This window comes from Cryptomeria japonica, chromosome 10 (assembly GCF_030272615.1).
Source record: "Cryptomeria japonica chromosome 10, Sugi_1.0, whole genome shotgun sequence".
Lineage (NCBI taxonomy): Eukaryota > Viridiplantae > Streptophyta > Pinopsida > Cupressales > Cupressaceae > Cryptomeria > Cryptomeria japonica.
Window position 1 is genome coordinate 426,138,405 of NC_081414.1, and position 21,194 is coordinate 426,159,598.

General features: G+C 37.6%; 3 protein-coding genes across 6 annotated transcripts in view; 2 read left to right on the forward strand and 1 right to left on the reverse strand.

The window, feature by feature from the left end:
* The window catches only part of LOC131034108 (thylakoid lumenal 17.9 kDa protein, chloroplastic), a 43,470-nt gene extending 22,798 nt beyond the window's left edge, over positions 1-20,672 (forward strand). For both annotated transcript variants that reach the window (XM_057965493.2, XM_057965496.2), the window contains exon 4: positions 19,969-20,672. In XM_057965493.2, the coding sequence (XP_057821476.1) occupies positions 19,969-20,189 (221 nt within the window). In that variant the 3' untranslated portion in view covers positions 20,190-20,672. The remainder of the gene's footprint in view (positions 1-19,968) is intronic.
* On the forward strand, positions 353-3,199 carry LOC131859406 (uncharacterized). Of its 3 annotated transcripts, XR_009359125.1 has the most exons (3): positions 353-483; positions 607-2,598; positions 2,729-3,199. XR_009359125.1 is itself a non-coding variant. In XM_059213109.1 (2 exons), exons 1-2 carry the CDS (start codon positions 1,975-1,977, stop codon positions 3,095-3,097), a joined length of 993 nt encoding a protein of 330 aa, XP_059069092.1. In that variant the 5' UTR covers positions 483-1,974; the 3' UTR covers positions 3,098-3,199. The 3 variants fall into 2 exon arrangements, 1 of the variants encoding a protein (XP_059069092.1); XR_009359124.1 differs by having other exon boundaries at positions 483-2,598.
* Positions 4,758-6,714, reverse strand: LOC131859407 (uncharacterized). Its single transcript, XM_059213110.1, has 2 exons — positions 6,584-6,714; positions 4,758-6,460 (listed from the first exon to the last, which is right to left on the reverse strand). The coding sequence occupies exon 2, from the start codon at positions 6,450-6,452 to the stop codon at positions 5,292-5,294; it is 1,161 nt and encodes a 386-aa protein (XP_059069093.1). The 5' UTR covers positions 6,453-6,460; positions 6,584-6,714; the 3' UTR covers positions 4,758-5,291.
* Positions 20,673-21,194: the final 522 nt, after the last annotated feature.

Below are 21,194 nucleotides of genomic sequence, written 5' to 3' on the forward strand. Positions count from 1 at the left end.
AGGGTTCGCCCCTGGGAAGCCCTGGTACGGGTCCGGGTTCGACCGGGTCCGTGGTACGGGTCCGGTTCGACCCGGGTTCGACCAGGGTTCGTAAAACCCAGGGTGGGTTCGACCCGGGTCGAACCCAGTCGAACCCGGGGTCGAACCCAGTCGAACCCGGGCGGACCCAGTCGAACCCGCGTGGCTGGGCGGCCCAATAAGTTAAAAAACAAACCAAATTTTTTTTTTTTTTCAATTCCGCCTTTAAAAAAGCGAAAATTATAACCTAAAAAACACTTCTAAAACATCTTATTGACACATTTCACCTCATTTGTGTTGCAAACAAATTTTTTATGAGAGCAGGTTGAAGAGAGGTTGAAGAGAGGTTGAACAAAATTTGGCTTCCAAGATCAAAGAGGAGGAGTTGAAGACTGATTTTAGAAGCTTCAACAAGTGTTGCAGCATCATTTCCATACATTTTCAAGCTTCCATTGGCAGCAAGAGGTAGGTTTTTAAACATTTTTTTCCAACTATTTTTGTTTCACAAATTGTCAAACATGAAACTTGAATTTTTTTTCATTATTTAGTTTTTGTTTTTGAATATGTTTATTTTATTTCTTGCCATAGGAACTAGAATGGCATCTACATCTTCCTCCATTGGCAATGAACAAGTAATTGCAAAACAAAGAAATGATCCAAATTCTCCCTTATGGAAATATGTGGACATTATAAAACAACTTCCGGGAGGTGGGGGATTCCGTTGGAAATGCCATGGATGTGATATTGAACGTAATAGTTCATATTATCGAGTGGTAGGCCATTTGTGTGGAATAAAAGGAAGAGGCATCAAAAAATGCCCTGGCAAAAATGGTAAACCTATACCAGATGAGATAGTGATGAAATATATTAGGGAGCATGAGGCAGCAGAAGAGAGGGAAGCCCGTAGATTGAACCAAACCGCATCAAAGAAAACAAGGGGAATGCAAGGCCCTTCTAATCCCAGTATTGTAGTAGAAGACCACCCCTTCTTTGCCACAAATGAACTTCAAAGTGAACCACCCTTGACACGTAAAAGAACAAAAGGGCCTTTAGAAACCGCATTCCAAAATGAGAGTAGAGACAATGCTGATCAAGATATAGTAAGGTGCATTTATGCAAATGGTTTGTCATTCAATGTTGTTCGCTCCCCATATTGGAAGCAAATGATAAAAAGTGTTAATGAGGCACCAAGAGGGTATAAGGGCCCCGGTTATGAGAAGGTACGTGGAACATTATTGGAGAAAGAGGTGAAGAGGGTTGAAGATGCATTGAAACCCATAAGGGATTCGTGGGTTGAGACAGGTGTAACAATTGTTTCAGATGGGTGGAAAGATGCTAAAAACTGTCCCTTGATCAATGTCATAGCGGTGTCCCCTAAAGGGGCAATGTTTTTGAGAGCTGTGGATTGTGAGGGCCAAATAAAAGATGGCGAATTTATTGCAGAAATTCTCATCTCTGCCATTGAGTCTGTGGGACCCCGCAATGTTGTCCAAGTCATAACGGACAATGCAAAAAATTGTAGAGCTGCTGGTTTGTTGGTTGAGCAACGCTATGATCACATCTTTTGGACACCTTGTGCGGTACATTCGCTCAATCTTATGCTACAAAGGATTGGGCAAAAAATAAAATGGATCAGAGATGTGTATGCAGAGGCTGAGGACATCCAGATGTTCATCACAAACCACCACATGTCTCAAGGGATTTTTAGAACCTATTCGAATTTGGAGCTATTGAAGGTAAGTGAAATAGTAATTTAATTTTACATTTTCTGATTTTTTTGAATTTTCAATGTTAATAATATCATTGTGTAAGCTATATTGTGTATTCTTCTTTAAAGTTTGGCTTTATTTTTTAATAATTTGGCATTAATTTGTGTTATAGGTTGCTGAGACCCGTTTTGCATCAAACACAATCGTCTTAAGACGACTTGTGAAAGTTAGAGTGGCACTATGCAATATGGTGATCAGCACCAATTGGACTGTATGGAAGCAAAGTAGCACTGAGAGGGCAGGAAAAATTAGGGATAGAATATTGGATGAGAAATGGTGGGATCTTGTTACATATCTCCTAAGTATCACTGAGCCCATCATGAGCATGATTCGCTATACAGACATGGATAGGCCTTGCATAGGTGAGATTTATGATGGCATTGATTCAATGCTTGAAAAAATAAAGTTCACTATAAATGAAAAAGAGAATGATCCTCAGGAGAAATTCTTCAAAGAACTGGAATTAATTATTGTAGAGAGGTGGAATAAGATGACCACTCCTTTGCACCTTCTTGCCTATGCCTTGACACCTAAGTACTATAGCAATCAGTTTCTTGATAAACCAGGAAGGATTCCACCATGGAGAGATCTAGAAGTATCTGATGGGTATAAGGCAGCATTTCTTAGACTATATCCCGATGATGATTTGCGAGATGTTGTTACAAATGAGTTCATAGAATTCGCAAATGGGAATGGTCTAAGTGTTGATGCACTTCGTCATAGATCCAAGAAAGATGCTCATAGCTGGTGGTACTTCCATGGCACATGCTTCCAACACCTACAACCCCTCGCTATAAAAGTTTTATCACAAGTAAGTTTAATTAATTAAAATTTTTAATTTACAAGTTTTAGTTTATTTATAGTTTACTTTGTCTTCATAGGTTGCTAGTAATTTTATTTTTATTAATGTATAACTTTAATTGTTTACTTTGTCTTCATAGGTTGCTAGTTCATCTGCTTCAGAAAGAAATTGGAGCACATACTCTTTCATCCACTCAGTAAAGCGCAATAGGCTGCTATCAAAAAGAGCGGAGAATTTAGTATATGTGCATTCCAACCTACGTCTTCTTTCACACAAACAACATGACTACACACAAGGGGAAACAAAGATGTGGGATATAGAGCCAGAGCATACTGATTTGGATGCTCCTGGTTCTCAGCTTCTTGCATTGACACTTGATGACTCGGAAATTGAGCCAACTTATAGTGCAAGTGCAAGTGGCATTGGCTCATGTAATGTCAATGTCAATGAGGATGAGGAGGAGGAGGAGGAGGAGGATGAAGAATTAGATGATCCATTTGATGATTAAACTTTTAAGTTTATATTTTTGAAAGTTGAAACAATGATACTTGAATATTTTGTCATTTTGATATTAAACTTGATGTATATGATGCTATTATCAATTATGGTATGATCATGATGCTATGATTACAAGTTTATGTTTGTTTTGTTGTTCATATGATGCTATGTGACATGCATATTTTAATTCATGCTTATAGGCTTTGATATATATATATATATATATATATATAAATTTACATGTTTTTGTACTAACGAACCCAAACGAACCCAAACCCCTTTTCAAAATTTTGCCGTACCGGCGTACCGGGTTCTTCGAACCCGAACCGGAACCCGAACCCGAACCGGCAACTTAGTTCTTAATCGCACACTTCCATTATTCATGACATTCGTTACTCTATACAAATTGTGCTTGTTTATCAATTATTTATTTATGAATCAGTCAACATAATAAAAGATTTCTTTTGGTTTATGTAATGTACATAATAAGGATATAAAAAATGGATAGTTTTATTAATTGTAAGCTAAGTTGCCGGTTCGGGTTCGGGTTCGGGTTCGGGTTCGAAGAACCCGGTACGCCGGTACGGCAAAATTTTGAAAAGGGGTTTGGGTTCGTTTGGGTTCGTTAGTACAAAAACATGTAAATTTATATATATATATATATATTATATATATATATATATCAAAGCCTATAAGCATGAATTAAAATATGCATGTCACATAGCATCATATGAACAACAAAACAAACATAAACTTGTAATCATAGCATCATGATCATACCATAATTGATAATAGCATCATATACATCAAGTTTAATATCAAAATGACAAAATATTCAAGTATCATTGTTTCAACTTTCAAAAATATAAACTTAAAAGTTTAATCATCAAATGGATCATCTAATTCTTCATCCTCCTCCTCCTCCTCCTCCTCCTCATCCTCATTGACATTGACATTACATGAGCCAATGCCACTTGCACTTGCACTATAAGTTGGCTCAATTTCCGAGTCATCAAGTGTCAATGCAAGAAGCTGAGAACCAGGAGCATCCAAATCAGTATGCTCTGGCTCTATATCCCACATCTTTGTTTCCCCTTGTGTGTAGTCATGTTGTTTGTGTGAAAGAAGACGTAGGTTGGAATGCACATATACTAAATTCTCCGCTCTTTTTGATAGCAGCCTATTGCGCTTTACTGAGTGGATGAAAGAGTATGTGCTCCAATTTCTTTCTGAAGCAGATGAACTAGCAACCTATGAAGACAAAGTAAACAATTAAAGTTATACATTAATAAAAATAAAATTACTAGCAACCTATGAAGACAAAGTAAACTATAAATAAACTAAAACTTGTAAATTAAAAATTTTAATTAATTAAACTTACTTGTGATAAAACTTTTATAGCGAGGGGTTGTAGGTGTTGGAAGCATGTGCCATGGAAGTACCACCAGCTATGAGCATCTTTCTTGGATCTATGACGAAGTGCATCAACACTTAGACCATTCCCATTTGCGAATTCTATGAACTCATTTGTAACAACATCTCGCAAATCATCATCGGGATATAGTCTAAGAAATGCTGCCTTATACCCATCAGATACTTCTAGATCTCTCCATGGTGGAATCCTTCCTGGTTTATCAAGAAACTGATTGCTATAGTACTTAGGTGTCAAGGCATAGGCAAGAAGGTGCAAAGGAGTGGTCATCTTATTCCACCTCTCTACAATAATTAATTCCAGTTCTTTGAAGAATTTCTCCTGAGGATCATTCTCTTTTTCATTTATAGTGAACTTTATTTTTTCAAGCATTGAATCAATGCCATCATAAATCTCACCTATGCAAGGCCTATCCATGTCTGTATAGCGAATCATGCTCATGATGGGCTCAGTGATACTTAGGAGATATGTAACAAGATCCCACCATTTCTCATCCAATATTCTATCCCTAATTTTTCCTGCCCTCTCAGTGCTACTTTGCTTCCATACAGTCCAATTGGTGCTGATCACCATATTGCATAGTGCCACTCTAACTTTCACAAGTCGTCTTAAGACGATTGTGTTTGATGCAAAACGGGTCTCAGCAACCTATAACACAAATTAATGCCAAATTATTAAAAAATAAAGCCAAACTTTAAAGAAGAATACACAATATAGCTTACACAATGATATTATTAACATTGAAAATTCAAAAAAATCAGAAAATGTAAAATTAAATTACTATTTCACTTACCTTCAATAGCTCCAAATTCGAATAGGTTCTAAAAATCCCTTGAGACATGTGGTGGTTTGTGATGAACATCTGGATGTCCTCAGCCTCTGCATACACATCTCTGATCCATTTTATTTTTTGCCCAATCCTTTGTAGCATAAGATTGAGCGAATGTACCGCACAAGGTGTCCAAAAGATGTGATCATAGCGTTGCTCAACCAACAAACCAGCAGCTCTACAATTTTTTGCATTGTCCGTTATGACTTGGACAACATTGCGGGGTCCCACAGACTCAATGGCAGAGATGAGAATTTCTGCAATAAATTCGCCATCTTTTATTTGGCCCTCACAATCCACAGCTCTCAAAAACATTGCCCCTTTAGGGGACACCGCTATGACATTGATCAAGGGACAGTTTTTAGCATCTTTCCACCCATCTGAAACAATTGTTACACCTGTCTCAACCCACGAATCCCTTATGGGTTTCAATGCATCTTCAACCCTCTTCACCTCTTTCTCCAATAATGTTCCACGTACCTTCTCATAACCGGGGCCCTTATACCCTCTTGGTGCCTCATTAACACTTTTTATCATTTGCTTCCAATATGGGGAGCGAACAACATTGAATGACAAACCATTTGCATAAATGCACCTTACTATATCTTGATCAGCATTGTCTCTACTCTCATTTTGGAATGCGGTTTCTAAAGGCCCTTTTGTTCTTTTACGTGTCAAGGGTGGTTCACTTTGAGGTTCATTTGTGGCAAAGAAGGGGTGGTCTTCTACTACAATACTGGGATTAGAAGGGCCTTGCATTCCCCTTGTTTTCTTTGATGCGGTTTGGTTCAATCTACGGGCTTCCCTCTCTTCTGCTGCCTCATGCTCCCTAATATATTTCATCACTATCTCATCTGGTATAGGTTTACCATTTTTGCCAGGGCATTTTTTGATGCCTCTTCCTTTTATTCCACACAAATGGCCTACCACTCGATAATATGAACTATTACGTTCAATATCACATCCATGGCATTTCCAACGGAATCCCCCACCTCCCGGAAGTTGTTTTATAATGTCCACATATTTCCATAAGGGAGAATTTGGATCATTTCTTTGTTTTGCAATTACTTGTTCATTGCCAATGGAGGAAGATGTAGATGCCATTCTAGTTCCTATGGCAAGAAATAAAATAAACATATTCAAAAACAAAAACTAAATAATGAAAAAAAATTCAAGTTTCATGTTTGACAATTTGTGAAACAAAAATAGTTGGAAAAAAATGTTTAAAAACCTACCTCTTGCTGCCAATGGAAGCTTGAAAATGTATGGAAATGATGCTGCAACACTTGTTGAAGCTTCTAAAATCAGTCTTCAACTCCTCCTCTTTGATCTTGGAAGCCAAATTTTGTTCAACCTCTCTTCAACCTCTCTTCAACCTGCTCTCATAAAAAATTTGTTTGCAACACAAATGAGGTGAAATGTGTCAATAAGATGTTTTAGAAGTGTTTTTTAGGTTATAATTTTCGCTTTTTTAAAGGCGGAATTGAAAAAAAAAAAAAATTTGGTTTGTTTTTTAACTTATTGGGCCGCCCAGCCACGCGGGTTCGACTGGGTCCGCCCGGGTTCGACTGGGTTCGACCCCGGGTTCGACTGGGTTCGACCCGGGTCGAACCCACCCTGGGTTTTACGAACCTTGGTCGAACCCGGGTCGAACCGGACCCATACCACGGACCCGGTCGAACCCGGACCCGTACCAGGGCTTCCCAGGGGCGAACCCTGCAACTTAGATTGTAAGTAATACAATATTTAGTTAATTGTAAATTGTGGATAACTCTTTTAATATTAACTGTGGATAACTTTGTAAATGAATAATATATATTTAGTTAATAATAAATTTGTTGGTTGAAAATTTTGTACACTTGGGGAAATCTACAAAATAGTGGTTTCAACCACAGTGTGTGAGTAAAACTCTCCTAATTAAGGGAAGGATCCCCCCATCTATCTACAACTTAAAACTAAAATAAGATGGGACATCAGTCTTTCTTCTTCTTTCAAGAAAGCCAATATCCTTTTCTCTTCACAGAAAAGTGATAGCAATTTAACATAAAACAGCAATAACAACTTTTTGAAATGAAATGAGAGAAAGGAAATGAAGTTTCCTGAAAGCTCAAAGACTTCCGTCACTTCCTTCGGGACGGGACAGCAATATCAAGGTCAAAGTCTTGATTATGTGAAGTCCTATCTACCCTTTTTTCTATATTAATGATATTCAGAACAAATTATATCAGCACAAAGACTGAAATACTTTATTCTCTTCTACGTAAAACAGTAAGAACTAGTACAAGCTCAAAGACTCACAACTTATTTCTTACAAAATCTACTTCTAGACTCTCTTAAGAACAAGTGCAAGCACAAAGTCTTGCAGCTCCTCTCAAAAGAATATTTACTCTAACTTATTTTAACCTCCAATACTTGCAGTTCAAAGACTGCAAATCAAATTCGATTAAGTTCTAAATGAAACACTTGCAAGAAAGATAATATGAAACACAAACCCAAGAATGTAGCACAAAGATTCAAAGCTTGAGCAATTTTCTTCTATTTCTTTCAATTCTTAAATTCACACATGAAAGCTCAAAGACTTCTTTGCTGTAAATTTGGCAGAGTTTTTGCTTGCTTTTCTAAAAGATAAAGATTACAATAGACCTCTCAAGTATTTATAGAAGAGGAGTCTTGAGAAAAAGGTGGGAGGATCCTAACTAACTTGAGAGATTCTCTCAACCACCAAGATCTATTCAATAACTAACTATGACTTATTCCAACTACAGTCCTAATTGAACACAACTTGTAGTTGCTTTACATGTAATTACAAAAGTGCAAGTAAAGACTTGACTTTCAATTTACAAAATGTTTTTACATGTGACTTGTCAAAAGAAAAACTACAACTAAGAGATTACAATTTTTTAAAAATGCAACTAAGTGTTGAAAAACACTTAAGTTGCAGCATGTGAAGACATGAATCCTTCGAACTTCTGGATGATCATTTGTAGCTCAGCAAGATTCGGTTCGTGGGTGTTCTTGGCAACAACCATGGTCTTCACGATGGTGTCATGGCATTGAAGAAGCATAGAGTTGTTCTTCTCCAAAGTGGACTGGATTTCGTGCAAAAAGATTTGATATTTCATCAAAACCTGAATTGAGGCAGCTGAAAATTGTTCGCTCCTCCACTCATTATGAATCCTCATCTATAGATCTACGAGCACTTCTTTTTTTGGTATCAACTCTCCATTCTGACTCATTATATTGCAAGAGGCCTTCTCACAATGAGAAACAACACCTTGGAATACTTCAACTCGCAATCTCATTGCATCATCAATCTCCTCAATGAGGGATTTGAGAACAAGGGCTTTGTTCTCTAGAAGTTCTTCAAATTCCAAATACATGACCCTGGAAGGACTAATGGCATGCTCCTGAAGAACACTCAACTGTTGTCGAGACATTGTGTGCCAAATTGTCAAGCTACCTTCAACCCTTTCCAAATTCTATTTGAAAGTCTTGGAAGTATGATTCAATTTTTCTTCAATGGTCTCCAACTTAGACATCATTTGGAAAATGTATTTCAGCACTTGTGCACACAGATTATGAAGTTGATCCACCCAAGAATCCAACACTTGTACTTTCTGAGCAGCTCTTTCAACTCCCCGAATTGATTCTTGTGAACCGGAAGAACTTGTAGGATTACTCCCTTCACCAACAGGTTTTGTAATTTTATGAACAACTACAACAAATTGCCTATTCTCCTCTTCTAGCTTGTCTTTCTTTGTTAGAAGTTCATCATACCACTGGACTAGTGAAGCTACAGATTGTTGGGCATCATGCTTGACCACTTCATGCGTTTGTCTACCCAATTCTATCCTTGTAACTCTGTAATCAGTAGCTTGCATTTCCTCATGTGGCTTATCCAGAAGGGGCTCAACAATTTTTGCCACTTTCATCTTGTTGCTGTCAACAGTTACTCTTGAGATCGTCTTGGCTTTTTTAGCAACTTTGGGCCTAGACTGCTTGAGTTGTTGATAATCAAAGACATCAGGAGAGATTTCCCGCTTCTTCCTCTTTGGGGTAAAAGAACTAAGCCATGGAGGTAAAATGACTAGTTCTCCTCTAGTAGCTACTGAAGGCGAAGGGGAAGTAGTTTCTGTTTGAACATCCGTAGTCACCTTGGGAGGAGTATTTGTTTGAATGACAACCATAGTTTGCTTGGTAACCAAAGGGCATGAAGATTGCCTCATAAATTCTTCAAAGCCAGTAGTAGAGGTATCAATCTCTGACAAATGGATACATGCAGGAGTATCCTCGGGGATTTCCAACAAACTCTCTTGTTGATGATCAAGAGGTGGCTCAACTACTGAAATAGGAACGACATTCTGAGGAGACTCCTCCACTATTATGGCAGGAGGAGATAGAGGCAGCTCCATGGAAACTGAGGAGGGAATCTCATGAGGTGACTCCGAAGCCAGTGACTTAGGAGCATCATCAGATTGTTGTCCTTCCTTCGGATTATCAGGATCAATCACATGAATGTGAATCTGGGATTTTTCTTTTCCATGATCTGTCGCCTCCTCAGGAGGAAGCACTATTGCTCGACTAACCCGCAATTTGATCCTAGTGCCTGAAAATGATGCACCTTCCTTGTTGTCAATCTGAATCTCAGACTTACGTCCAAGAGGCCCTGCAGAGTCATTTTCTTTTCCAACCTTGATTTTGATGAGTCTAACACCATTACCTTTGAGTCAAGTGTTGGTGTTAGTTAAGATAGGTTGAAATCTTTCAAGAATGGAAGTGCATTCTTTATGTGACCATTGGATTAAAGGAAGTGGGGCTTCCTCAACCCTACGTGAGACAAACTCTAGATCAAGCACATTACCATCATCAATCATTTCTTGCAGAATGTCCACTAGGTTTAGATCAATAACTTGCTCAACAGTAAGCCTGCAGTAGTCCATCTTGAGAACCTCCATTCTGTACGGAGATCTACCTAGATATCCTCAATATGATGCACATGTACGAAGGACTTTTTGATCTTTTCCTTCATACCCCGGTAGTCAAAATCTGCCCTCGACTTAAACCTTTTGAGTTTAATCTCCTGCATCTCAGTCTCCATAGCTTTGGCTTTGACGGATGTGACAAGAGAATACCGACCAATCTTCAATGGGTTAGTTGTAGAAATCCCCATTCCAACCTTATGTTTAACAGATTGATGAGTGTGCACAACCATGATCTGTCTTCCCAATTCCATAAGAATGATCTTATCGGTCGAGTATCTAGGAAGCATGTATGGCTGCCCACTGTAGCATCCGACTCTTACATAAGTGAAAGTCGGGAATTGAAGAAACAAGCACCCATACTCATTCACTCTTTCCCATGCTTCATCTGACACCCTTTTGTTCTTTAGAGTCTTGTCAAATTGGCACATGAAGTAACCAAAGAATGTGTCTTGAACCCTTCTGAAATGTAATCCGTTGCGTCTCAAAGACAACTGGTCATAATATTCCCACACAGGTATAAGCGAGCGATCACCCTTGTAAGAAAGACCAGGGAAATGTCTGAGTGATGCTGCCAAATACTCTAAGTATGAATTCATGTAGAAAGTCATTGTAGTAGGGACTGCTACAAGTTGTTCGCACAAAGCATCACTGATAATCTCTCCCCATGATATATGATGGGATTGCCTTATGAACATGGTAAACTGATACATCCAGGGCTCAAACACATTAGAGTGCTCATGACCCATCATCCTGCTGAGGAGAGTGATGATGTCTCCAATTTCCCACTTGAAGTCACAACGGTACAACTTAGCCCCCCTCGTGAAGGCGGCTCGTGGCTCATGCATCCACTTGTTAATGTGGCGTTTTTTGTCCTTTTCCCTCTTGACATAATACTCAGCTGCACTATCCTTTGAAATTTTCATATAAGCAAGTGCTGGTGGTATTCTGAAGACTTTCTCAATAGTATCCACATCAAGGTGGATTATTGCCTCACCAGCATCATTTCTAATGGTTCTCGTCTCCTCGTCAAAGTGATGGGCGCAAGCGAGAACAAATTCAGGTTCTAGGGCAGCCACTGGAAAAGAGGATGCATGATGAATGTGGCTGTCCAACAATTGCTGCATATTACTATCTTGCGGATCCTCCACCCTCTTAATGAATTCTGACATGTCAACATGCCCTATCTCCGTATCCTTGATATGATCCAAAGGAGAGGAAACTTGTGAAGGTGAAACTTCATTCTAGTACTTGTCATATTTATACTTCATCTTCTTTGGAATGGGAGATGATGATAAATCTGACATCGAAGAACAACCTGGTATGCTGTGATGAAGACTTAAAAATGTTAAAGCAACATCATAATCAGCTGCAACTAACATTTTTCCTTCTTCAAATGGGAAGAACTCCAACCCTTGCACTTCACAACTTTGTGAGAGAAAGATGGGAAATAAATGGGAATGCTGGAAACTCGACTTTGACCAATTTCAGATCTTGGGGAAAGTTTTACAAGTATACAAATGGGGAAGAACGAACATGCAATCAGATTTTTAAAACTTGAATGCAAGTATACTTGTAAAACAAAAAATGGAGAAATGAGTGAAAAATGAGTTTTGGACATGTGGGAAATGACGTGAATGGAAAGTACGGATATAGGCAATGAGTATGAACAAAAATGGAAAGATTTTGGGAATGTCATTTTCAAGAAAATGGGAAGAACTTTCAACATACAATCCGGATCAAAAAACCTGATTTTGGAAGAATGGGTATTTTTCATCTTTGCAACTTGGAATTTCAACAAAAGATGGTTAAAATCTTATAACCATAAGGGAAGATCAATTATTTTCATCCAACTTGTAATCGGGATTTAAAATCCCGAATACAAGTAAAGAGGGAAAATGGGGAAGAACAATGCAATTCACAAATTGCTTTGCAAAGGGGAAAATCTCTCACAAAACCAATTTTAGGGCAAAACCAACATATATACAAATTTACAACTAGAATGGAAAAAACAAGAAGACAATAAAATGGAACAAGAAGAAAAGAAAACATACCTTGCTTCAATCCAAAATGCCTCTTCAAAAGATGAAACTATCTTTGAATGAAGAAGACAATCCTTTAAATAGAAAAAGATTCCAAAACCCTTGCCACGTTTTTCCAAACTCAGATTTGGAGAATAACAACAAAAACGTGTTTCAAGATGCAAGAAAATGGGTCGAATCTCTATCCAAACCCCACGCCTAGGTGAAGGAAGCAAAAACGATTTAGGAGAGTTGAAATTGTGACAAATTTCAAAGAAAATCATGGCATTAATAAACATGTTTTTTGCTGTTTATATATCATTAAAACCTAACGATTTGAACCTCCAAATGGCGTGGGACGTGTTCATAAATGCATAAAAATAGGAGACAATCCAAAACGCCTCTTACCTCCTAAAATTCCTCCACAAAATTTGCTTGAAAACTTCAACAAATTCGCCTTCTTGGCTGGTCGGGTTCTTGGAGAGATGCAACAAGTTTCTTTTTTACATGCAATAATGAAAATTGGGTTTCTCTTTTCATATTGCAAGTTTAAAATGTCACTTTTCATTCCACAAGGCAAAATTGGGTTTTTAAAACTCAATAGCAAGTTTAAAATGCCTTTATTTTCATTCATGGAGCAAATCGGGTTTTTAAAACTCAATTGCAAGTTCAAAATGTCACTTTCTCCATTCTAGGCAAAATCGGGTTTTTGAGAGAGAAATACAAGTGATAATAACTTGTAAAGGGAAAATAAAATCCCCTCAACAAGTTTTAATAACTTAACACATGTAATAGGGGAATAAAATCCCCATTACAAGTAAAAACACTAAAATAGGAACTTTATAAAAGAATTACAAGTGACTTTTTAAATTTGCAACTTTAAATTAACATGTAACTTATCCAAAAAATTCCTATTATGACTTAAAAAGCCAAAAAGCATCAAGGGGGAAATAAAAAGTAAGTGCACTTGTAATTAGCTAAAAATTTCCCTACAAAGACTAAAACAAAGGAAAACATTAAAACTTGCAACTTAAGGAAAATTTCCCACCTTCTGTTAGGGAGAAAAAACCTGAAATTGAAGGAAAAACATAGCAAACGAACCTAGAATGCGATGAAATTTGAAACGTGGTTCAAGGATGGACTAAGGATTAAGCCAGTCCAGGGGTGAAGCAAAATTATGCCTCGGGAAGCATGCCATAGAGTAAAATTTTCATTTTTTGACAAAAAATTCATGTAATGGTCCATCATTTTTTAAAACAAAAAATGAGGACAACAAAATTGTGGATAATTAATGTACTGAAATGAACATAATATAAGGGATATTATAATTTTCCATGATAAACTATGAACTGTTTGATTTAACACAACCTGTCCAATTCACACAACACTCGACAAATCAATCTTGACATGTGCTATATTCATTTCACTAAATCCTAGCTGGTTGAATAATCAAAGCCTTAGTTTGTAACTTTGTAGCTATCGAGTTTGGCACTTTCTCTTTTTGTATTTGTTAGGTCTTGCTTCGGTTCGGATACAAGATCGAGATGGCACTAGGTTTGTTGAGGCTTATACTTAGGCACCTCAAGACCCTTATTGGCCCATTGACCAAATTTGAGAACAATTTGAGCCACTTGGTGAGCCATCTGCCCATTTCATCACGTAAGTATTTTTATTGGGTTGAAAATATGGTCCCTTTACAAGCAAATGACCTTGGTGTGTGCATCAAGCCTATGACAAATCATATTAGAGGATATGCTAGATTGCTCATTTCTCAAGCATTTAAGAAAGGCTATGGTGATTATTTGCAAATTATGTCTTGTGATTTCATAGATGACGATTTTGTCAATGCTTGTTTTGGAATCACGTTTGCTAAAATTTAAGGTAAGGTTTAGTTTTATCTTCATGGCTATCCTTTTTATACATATCTCTTAATTACTTATTCAATGGCATTGATCTTTTATAGGTATATCATTCACTCAAAGAAAAAATTATTTCTTGTAAATTGCAAGGTCATGAAGAATTACTATAATTAGGTTTTAGTCTCATCAATTGAAAAGGGAAAGATTAGCTTTTTGCTTGTCATGAGCTGGATGCCATGGGAATATGCAGTCTTTATTGAGTAGTACCTCAAATATGATTGAGCTCACTAGGCTCCACAATTAATATGTAAAGTTGATTGTTGTATATCAATAATTTTATGCTTTTTAATGGCACTTCACCATGATCCTTTTGTTGGAGGTTTGGAGTGGTGTCGGATTGTTTAGAGCAATATTTTCTTAGAGATGTTGTCAACCATAAAATAAAGAGTTGTTGGTGCATGGAGAGGCCATTGGGCAACATGGAAGGAATTGGGGCAATAGGTAGTACAAAGCCGCTCACCTATACCACCCCATATATAGGGTCTTTCAACAAGTCAATGATCACAAAGTTACTGTAGGTAGTAAAACCTATGTAGAATACAATGAATGTGGGATTCTTCCTTCATACACATGCGTAGATTGTAGATTCACTTGGTACACTGCTCATGCTAGCGAAGACTATTTCAAGATGTGTAATATTCCCTTTAATTTTTTTTTTTGATTTTCCAATGAGATTTACAAACAATCACAGTAACCCGTTATGGTAAGAATAAAGAAATCCAAAGAACTGAAGGGAACCCTCCACTTTCTGATCACCAAGAGCCCAAACTGGGAGGGTGAGAGCATATAGCGATAGGGGATCGTTAGATGCAAATCTGAGATGCTGATTACAATACTGGGCGGCAAGCCAACCCCTTCTGCTTATACAACGGGTAATGAAAAATCCTAATACAAACAATTGGAATGAACAATCACTCTACCGCTTATGCAGCGGGAGGACTAAAATGAAGATTACTATCAACTCCACCGCTTATGCAGCGGGAGGACTAAAATGAAGATTACTATCAACTCCACCGCTTATTCAGCGGGAGGATATTATTACAAACAAAGATAGGCGGCATGGCCAGCCTCTTCCACTTATGCAATGGGAAATACAGATAAGTTGCAGCAAGAATGATTGATCAGTAGTACTACTGAAACAATCTTACAAAATAGAGAAAAAAGAATAGAGAAGATGTTTAATGCTGATCCCAAGAAAAATACTTCCAAAATCACACAATATAAGCACTACTGCTGTTCTAATTTTGCAAGCTAGAAAAACACTGTCTAGCCACTACCGGAAACACCAAAACACTCATAACTTTCTCAAAACTATCCAGAATCGCATCAAATTAAAAGCAAACGATAGATATAACATAGGCGTCCAACATAGAAACTCAAACTTGCAACACTGGAGACTGGGAAGCAGCTGCACACATCCCAAGACGGCCAGAAAAGGGGGCGGCACAGTAGAAAGTTCGATCTACCCCTAAAAATCAGAATCCACACCAAAAACCATGCCAAGTTGGAAGAATGATCGCCTTCCTAGTATGCTTCCAAAGAGCCGATACCCAAAATGATGGGTCGCACAGGCAGGGAGATACGCGCAATTCTTCGCTTCAGCCACACCAAACCAGCAACTCCAGAAAACACATCACGCTTTGAAAATATTGAAAATACGTACTGAAAATGTCACAAGAATACACGACTCAGCTAGGTACTATGTCTCAAGTACGAAACTGGCAATACTAGGGAGCCACACTCCGCAGCTTCAAGTTCAGTCGCCAAACCGACAGCATAACGATGCAATTTTTTCAAGATGCTCAAAATAAGAGCCCAAGGCTCTTATTTATAACTTCATGCTCCACCAAATTCAAATGCAAATGGCGCCCAAACTCAACTCAAACTCTTTTCATTTCATTTCATGTCTTCACCTAACATGGCGCCCACTTCCCTTCTTCATAGGCAAAGTTCGAACTTTACCTTTGGTGACAATTCTGCAACATTAAAATAATATAACATGAGATGTTTTATCATCCCCAATCGTCACCAAATTAACGCCATTGACTTAGGACAATAACAATATTGATATCAGATAATTATTTTTCCTTAAGTCGTCCTCAATACACTTAATCAGTAAATACAAATATTTAAATATTAAACCTTAGGACAAGGAAATAATATTTGTTGAGACATGGACCAGCTAGGAATCGAACCTAGGACCTTCCATACGCTGCTAGAGTGCTCTACCACTGAGCTATTGGCCCCTCTTGGACCAGTCCATCATCGGTCCGGGTGTGGCTTATTTCCAACACCAACACCCCCTCTTAAGCCACACGTCTCGTGTGCTTGGGGCTCCTAGCCTGGACCTGGCTCTGGTACCATGTTGAGGCATGGACCAGCTAGGACTCGAACCTAGGACCTTCCATACGCTGTTGGAGTGCTCTACCACTAAGCTACTGGCCCCTTTTGGACCAGTCCATCGTCGGTCCGGGTGTGGCTTATTCCCAACACCAACAATATTTAATTAAATCACTTATGACTCCAATACTGATTATCAACAAAACTAGGATGAAGCTAAGCAAAGAAGACCACTGAATTGATGCAGGATCAGGACCCTGTCCAAATTGCCAAAAATAGAAATGCTCCATACTACCACTTACTAAAAATAGTAAGTCCTGAAATACTCCTCCGAAAAGCACGGTCTTCGCACCCAGAGAAAGAGCTTGGAAAGCTCAGTAAGATAGCATCATCCAATCAGCCAAACCCTAACTTACTAAAAATAGTAAGTTCTTACTTCGTCAAAGAATCCAATGCATGTTATGCCACCCAAGAGTTCATAAAAAACCCAGAAGGAAACCATAGACAGAATTGAAGAATTCCCTCCTGGTAAACCCTAAAAAGATCGTGCAGAACTCCACCAAAGTTGGAAACCCTAATTCTCCTTTCCACATAGCCTACGGGTCTCCAGAATAGGCCAATGGATCACTGAAAGCACATCATTGAGAAGGGGACATTACAAGATGCCTTTAAATTATGCTAGTTTGTATGGTAGAAAAGTAAAATTTATAGAGACCTTTGGACAATGTTGTTGAAAAATAGGGTATCTTAGGGTTTTGGGGCACTATGGATGCAATGGTAGGGTCAGATCTAACCCAAAATGCATCTAAAATTGATTGCTTTGTTGATGCCCACAAGTAATTTCTTCCTTCAAACCCTTGCAAATCTCTCCTTTGAAGCCCAATTCAAACAAAATGAGGCAAAGCCGACAATATCAGATCCTCTAACACAATGATATGCTCAAGAGGTGCTCCACCATTCACTAGACGAGCCTGCAAAACAATACCACACATGAGACCCATGACCCCCAATGAAGATGGCTGAGCCTTGAATCACCAACTTGCTTTGATACCATGTAAAACCTAGTACAAAATGCTTTGATATGTAAAATTTAGTATAAAATGCTTTGATACGATGCGAGATTTGCAAAGATGTCTATGCACATTGAAGACCTAGATGACAAGAACAAGTCACAAAGCCAAATTGCACATGACAATTGAAGATTGTAGATGCAACATGTGACTATTCCATTAGGAAGAGGATACAACTAGAAAGAGATTACTCCAATATACACTATTGTCCAAGTGGAGAAATCAATATAATGAGATGCTCAAGAGTAAGCTAGAGGTGGTGGGTATATATAGGATATGCCACCAAGAGATGTGAATGTATAATCAGTCTGGAATAAAGGAGATGGGACATGCGTAGTACAAGTCTCCACCAAACTAGGAAAGTACAACCACCTTTATTAAATGCATATTACGTCCCTAAGGAGATGCCTACCTATGTTCAAGGTAGAGAACACACCTAAATAGATACCTACCTAAGTAAGCTCACCTGGAATGCGCACTAATGTCAGTGTAACAAACTAAATGCAGGAAAAAAACTATGCACCGATAACATGGTTGAGCAACTGTATGTTTGATTTACAAGCATGGTTCTTCTTCACAATATATTTGTTGAATTTAATCTGACATAACCACACTCATGGTATCATTATGGTTTTGTGGATTGGTTAAATATTCATATGTGTAATAGCATGATTTTGAGTATGATGTAAATGATGCTATTAATGTTGCATGAATGGGAGAATGTTTAACCTTGCATAATGATGCTATTGATGTTGCATGAATGTGAGCATGTTTAACCCTGGATACTGAATGCATGGTATTAGAAACCAGCCATAGAGCAATAGAGACATCATATTCCACAGCCTGAAAGTTGTCTAGAGTAGCATGGACTTGTGGTCTACTAAGTATCAAAATTAATCTGTTTGTCAAGGGATTTCAGTTGTGAGTTGTTGAAAACTAGTTTACAGATCATTCAAGGCTACTACTCTTCAAGTACTTAAAAAGATATTTATCCAACACTGTAGCATAGAACTTGCGGCCAGCAAGGTGTGGAAAAGAATCTGTTTATCAAGGGATTTTGGCCTTGAACTGTTCAAAACCAGTTTACAGACAGATCATTTAAAGCTACTACTCGTCAAGTACTTAAAAAGCTGTGTCCAACATTATGGCATGAAGTTTAAATGGCAAGTGTGCTCCCAATCATGATAATAGTTACTTGTGTTTAAACTGCCCCCCGTTTCATGGGTGGTATGTAAGATGAGCTGATGTGGAGGTAAAAAGGGCAGATTACAAGATAATGGGAAAAGTGTATATCAGTACACATGATTAATCCCAAGATTTGGACAAAATTCCAAAAAGGGGGAATTCCACTAAGTTATCCTCAAAATAAGCTTGGATGTTTTATATTCCATTAAAGAATTTCTACGGGAGAAATCCTTGCATTTAACTATGGCATTTTAGTGGCCCATTTCCATCTTTGATACCAACCCACACTAGTAGGGGGCAGAGGTCTTAGTTGTCTGCTTCCAACTTTAATTTGTTTAAATAGAGGCGACTGATGCAGCTCATCTCATTACTAATGTCTCTCACTCTCTATTTATTCTTAGACTTTGAAGATACTTTTTAAGGCAATTAAAGTCATACCTTAAGAAAGGAGTACGCCAATTGTGATCTTTTTAGACCCTCTTTTTTGTTGTACATTAATATTGGTGGCAATTTCCTTCCTTCGGAAATCTTGTTGGATAGTTTTCTAGGAGGAGATCCCTTGCTTGTGATTGGACGCACTTAAATTATCAGAAGAGATATGTTGTGAACTTTTTGTCACTTCAAAATCTGAATGAATTTATTCCAAAGTAATGAAGAAACTTTGCTTTGTGACTAAAGGCTCAAGTGTTAGCCTTGCTGGTCTTAGTAGGTCAAAATGTTTTGGAGAACCCTTAGGGTTGGCTTCACCAGCTCAAAATAAAAAATCCATGTGGTTGTCATTTGCAACATATTTGTTTGCTTATCTAATATAAGAAACATTCGTTTAGTAAGAAAAACAAGCATTGTTTTGAAAAATTTAAATGGCAATTTCAATCTGGAAAAGTAAAAAAGTTAAAATATTGTGATTGGTAGGTAGCATTGTATTGTTCCATGCATCCCAAATCATAGATTTAGAAGTCATTTATTTTCTCTCAATGAAACATGTAAATCTCAGATCCCTCTTTTCATTCATTGAGCACTTGACAATGGAAAAAATATAACCTGTACATGTCACATAACCCAAAAATATGGTTTTTTCAAAATAATTTTGTTTGTTATTTTTTCAGGTCAATATCTGCAGGCAGAGGTGGATGGTGTATTTGGCCGTGATGTTTTGGAATTTTTGGTGAAAAGTGATTTAGTGACATACAGATCTATGGCAAAGAAGGTTGTATATGTCTATCCATTTACAACTGCTTTTGGAAATTCTAAAGGTCAGGAGGAAAGAATGGAGAAGATAGTTGAAGAATTAGGTTGGTATGTTCCCAGTTATGAATCCATGTATTAAGCCCATTCCTTTTCATTTTAATCTTAGGCAGCCCTTGGGATTAGATCTTCTGGTATGATTCTATAGATAAGATTTGAGATCTTTTGTGTTTGCTATCTTTCCCTGGCAACTTTCATATATTGCAGTCCATATGTGCTCAAGTTCATGTATGTTAAAATTGAAGAAAGTATCTACAAACGAGAGGATTCTACTGCATGGATTGCATGAGAGAATATTTCTTAGCTTATTTACTAGCATGATTGAAAATGTTGTAAATGGAAAGTGAGCCAACTCTATTAAAGTAGATTCATTTAGGGAAATGCGTGTGCACAGTTACCACGTTGGTTTCTTTGCATTTGCTTAGAGTTGCCTGATTTATGGAGTGATCAGTGAACGGTTTGAAATTTTACAAACAGAACATTGTTAACACATCTGTTTATTTAAATTTGTATTTATGTAATCTTTCATTTTAAATATAAATGGTCAATGCCTTTTTATTGTTCAGCATTGGAACCTTCCCTGTATGTTCTCAGTAAATGTCATTGCATGCATTAAGTTTTTCTTTAATTTCAAAGAAGATTAAGCAGTTTATTTGAACTAACTTTAATCGAATGTTGATGCTTTTAGGAACTAGACAAATTAGCTGCTCTTGAATTGCAGTTCACAATGCTATTGCTTGAGTTGGTCAGGGCAGCCTTACATTTCAGTCTGTTTGATTGATGTGAGGGGAACCGCTTTCCACTTCTTGCACATCCTTTTAAGTAAATTAGAGCTTCCTATATTTCCACTTCAAAGCTGAATGAATGAACAACTTCTTTATTTGATTTCAATAAACCCATAAAGTAGTTCGGTAACAGCATTTATTTATGAAAAAACATATATGGAATTTTTATGTTTGCAATGTTAATCCGCCCACAGAGTGATATTGGAGGCTTTCTTTTGCCAAGTTGTAAGACATAAAATCACTAGTATACATGCCTTATTCTTATAATTGTCATTCACAATAGAAGGTATTATGCCTGTGTA

Excerpts from the sequence above, each read along its gene's own strand:
- LOC131859406 (XM_059213109.1), top strand. The coding sequence starts at position 1,975 with ATGGTGATCAGCACCAATTGGACTGTATGGAAGCAAAGTAGCACTGAG. Across the intron at positions 2,599-2,728 it reads CTATAAAAGTTTTATCACAA|GTTGCTAGTTCATCTGCTTC; the intron begins GTAAGTTTAATT and ends TTGTCTTCATAG.
- LOC131859407 (XM_059213110.1), bottom strand. The coding sequence starts at position 6,452 with ATGGCATCTACATCTTCCTCCATTGGCAATGAACAAGTAATTGCAAAA.